This window comes from Eimeria mitis, genomic scaffold (genome assembly GCF_000499745.2).
Source record: "Eimeria mitis Houghton genomic scaffold, Emh_scaff3487, whole genome shotgun sequence".
NCBI lineage: Eukaryota > Apicomplexa > Conoidasida > Eucoccidiorida > Eimeriidae > Eimeria > Eimeria mitis.
The window spans coordinates 1867-3544 of record NW_013571828.1 but is presented as its reverse complement, the minus strand read 5'-3'; the positions used below and the strand labels follow the sequence as shown (position 1 = coordinate 3544).

Sequence of the window (1678 nt, the reverse complement as noted above, 5' to 3'; positions counted from 1 at the left end):
ATATGCGGAGCCAAGTGGGGGCCCCCAGTGCATGCAAACCACTCTACACCTTCAAGAACACATGAAAGCTGAAGAGCAGTGAGTAAAAAAGAACAACATTTTTGGTGGAGTCGGGGAGGAAGAGGCCGCTAGTGAGAGAGTAGTACTTAATAAGAACCCATATCTACATGGACAAATAAAGTGCGAACTTGCTGCTGCTGCTGCAGGTGCTGCTGCTGGTGCTGCTGCTGCTGCAGGTGCTGCTGCTGCTGCTGCTGCTGCAGGAAACCAATCAAGACTCTGCCCCTGCTGCTGCTTGCAAGGAATCCAGCTGCTGCTGCTGCAGGCCCCCACCAACCCGCAGCTACAGGAACAGCATGCCTCTCTACATTTCTCGCTTGAGGGAGCTGTTGCTGCGCCCCTCACTCTTGTTCTTCTTATCTTGCCGCGGTTTCCGCTGTCGTTGCGTTTGCTGCTTATCTTTTTGCTGCTTATCCTTAGCAGCCCCAGGGCTACTGGGTTTCACTTGGTCTGTGTACAGACGCGAGACCTCAAAAAGTCGTTGACTGAAGCTAGAGGCCTTCTCCCCTTCGACCTGCAGAGCAGCAGCAAACCACATAGCAGCAGCAGCACTTCTTGAGGGTCCAGTTATACTAGATGGCGTGGTGTATCTAGAACAAGCACAGGATCAGGGTTTAGGGTTTCGGGTTTGTTCGCAGGGTTTAGGGTTTCAGGTTTGCAGGGGGCAGACCTGGATAGATATCTTCTTCTTTCCGTCCGTCGCACGCACGAGACAGACGGGAACAGCCTCAGGCTTCTCCTCACAGCCCTCCAGTTTACGCCGGCGTTTGGCTCCGCGGGAGCCGCCGACTTCGGGGAAAGCTGCGCAGGAAAAAAAGGTTCAGCAAAAGTGTTCGAATGAATTGGGGGGTTAGGGTTTCCACAAACCAAATACGATGTAAATACACCCCAGAAACCTCCCCCATCGGTGCTCCACACCGGAAAGCTGGTTGCTGCGCCGAAACCGTAAACACTAGCAACGAATCCTACTTGTTGCATGAAGGCTAACACACATATAACGCTTTTCTCGTGCTGACTGTGCTCCTATGTTGAGATAGAAAAGCCAATGGAAAGAGGGTCTAGGATTTGCATTCAACTTAGGTTGTAGTGTTTAGGGCTGAGGGTTTAGGGTTTAGGTACTCCGCTTGAAGGTGATCCACACAGATCCGCTGTTCTTGCTCCTGCTGTCCTCGTAGAGGCGCCGCAGCGCCTCAAGGAACTCGGCTTCTCCAAGTAGTCCCATCACCCTTATTGTTCCTCTATTTCATTTCCAGCTGCTGTTGCTGCTGCTGCTGCTGCTCGTTCTGACGGTGCTGTTGCAGCGGCGGCTGCGGCTGCCCGAGTTGTTGGTTTGTCTATCACAACCACCTCAGGACAATAAAATAAGGAAAAATAACAAAACAACCAGGATAACACGAAGACGAAAATAGGTAACAAAGCACGAAACGAATCGTGAGCATGCGCAGCATCTGTGGCTTTTGCTTCGGCTGCTGCAGCCGCGGGGCGCAGTCTGCATATAAAGCCAAGCTGTCCATAATTGTGACTTTAAACTTAATCGAAATACTGTGTTTTTAATTCGATTGAATGTCCTTTGTTTCTAAATGGACTATACACAAGAATGTAGCTGCAGTCGCTTCGG

At 51.0% G+C, this 1678-nt stretch overlaps 1 protein-coding gene across 1 annotated transcript; it reads right to left on the bottom strand.

Moving 5' to 3' along the window:
• Positions 1-146: 146 nt before the first annotated feature.
• Positions 147-1282, bottom strand: EMH_0066580 (signal recognition particle 14 kDa protein, putative; the record flags this gene model as incomplete). Its single annotated transcript, XM_013498518.1, has 4 exons — positions 147-319; positions 406-574; positions 731-861; positions 1180-1282. The coding sequence occupies 4 exons, from the start codon at positions 1280-1282 to the stop codon at positions 147-149; spliced, it is 576 nt and encodes a 191-aa protein (XP_013353972.1).
• Positions 1283-1678: the final 396 nt, after the last annotated feature.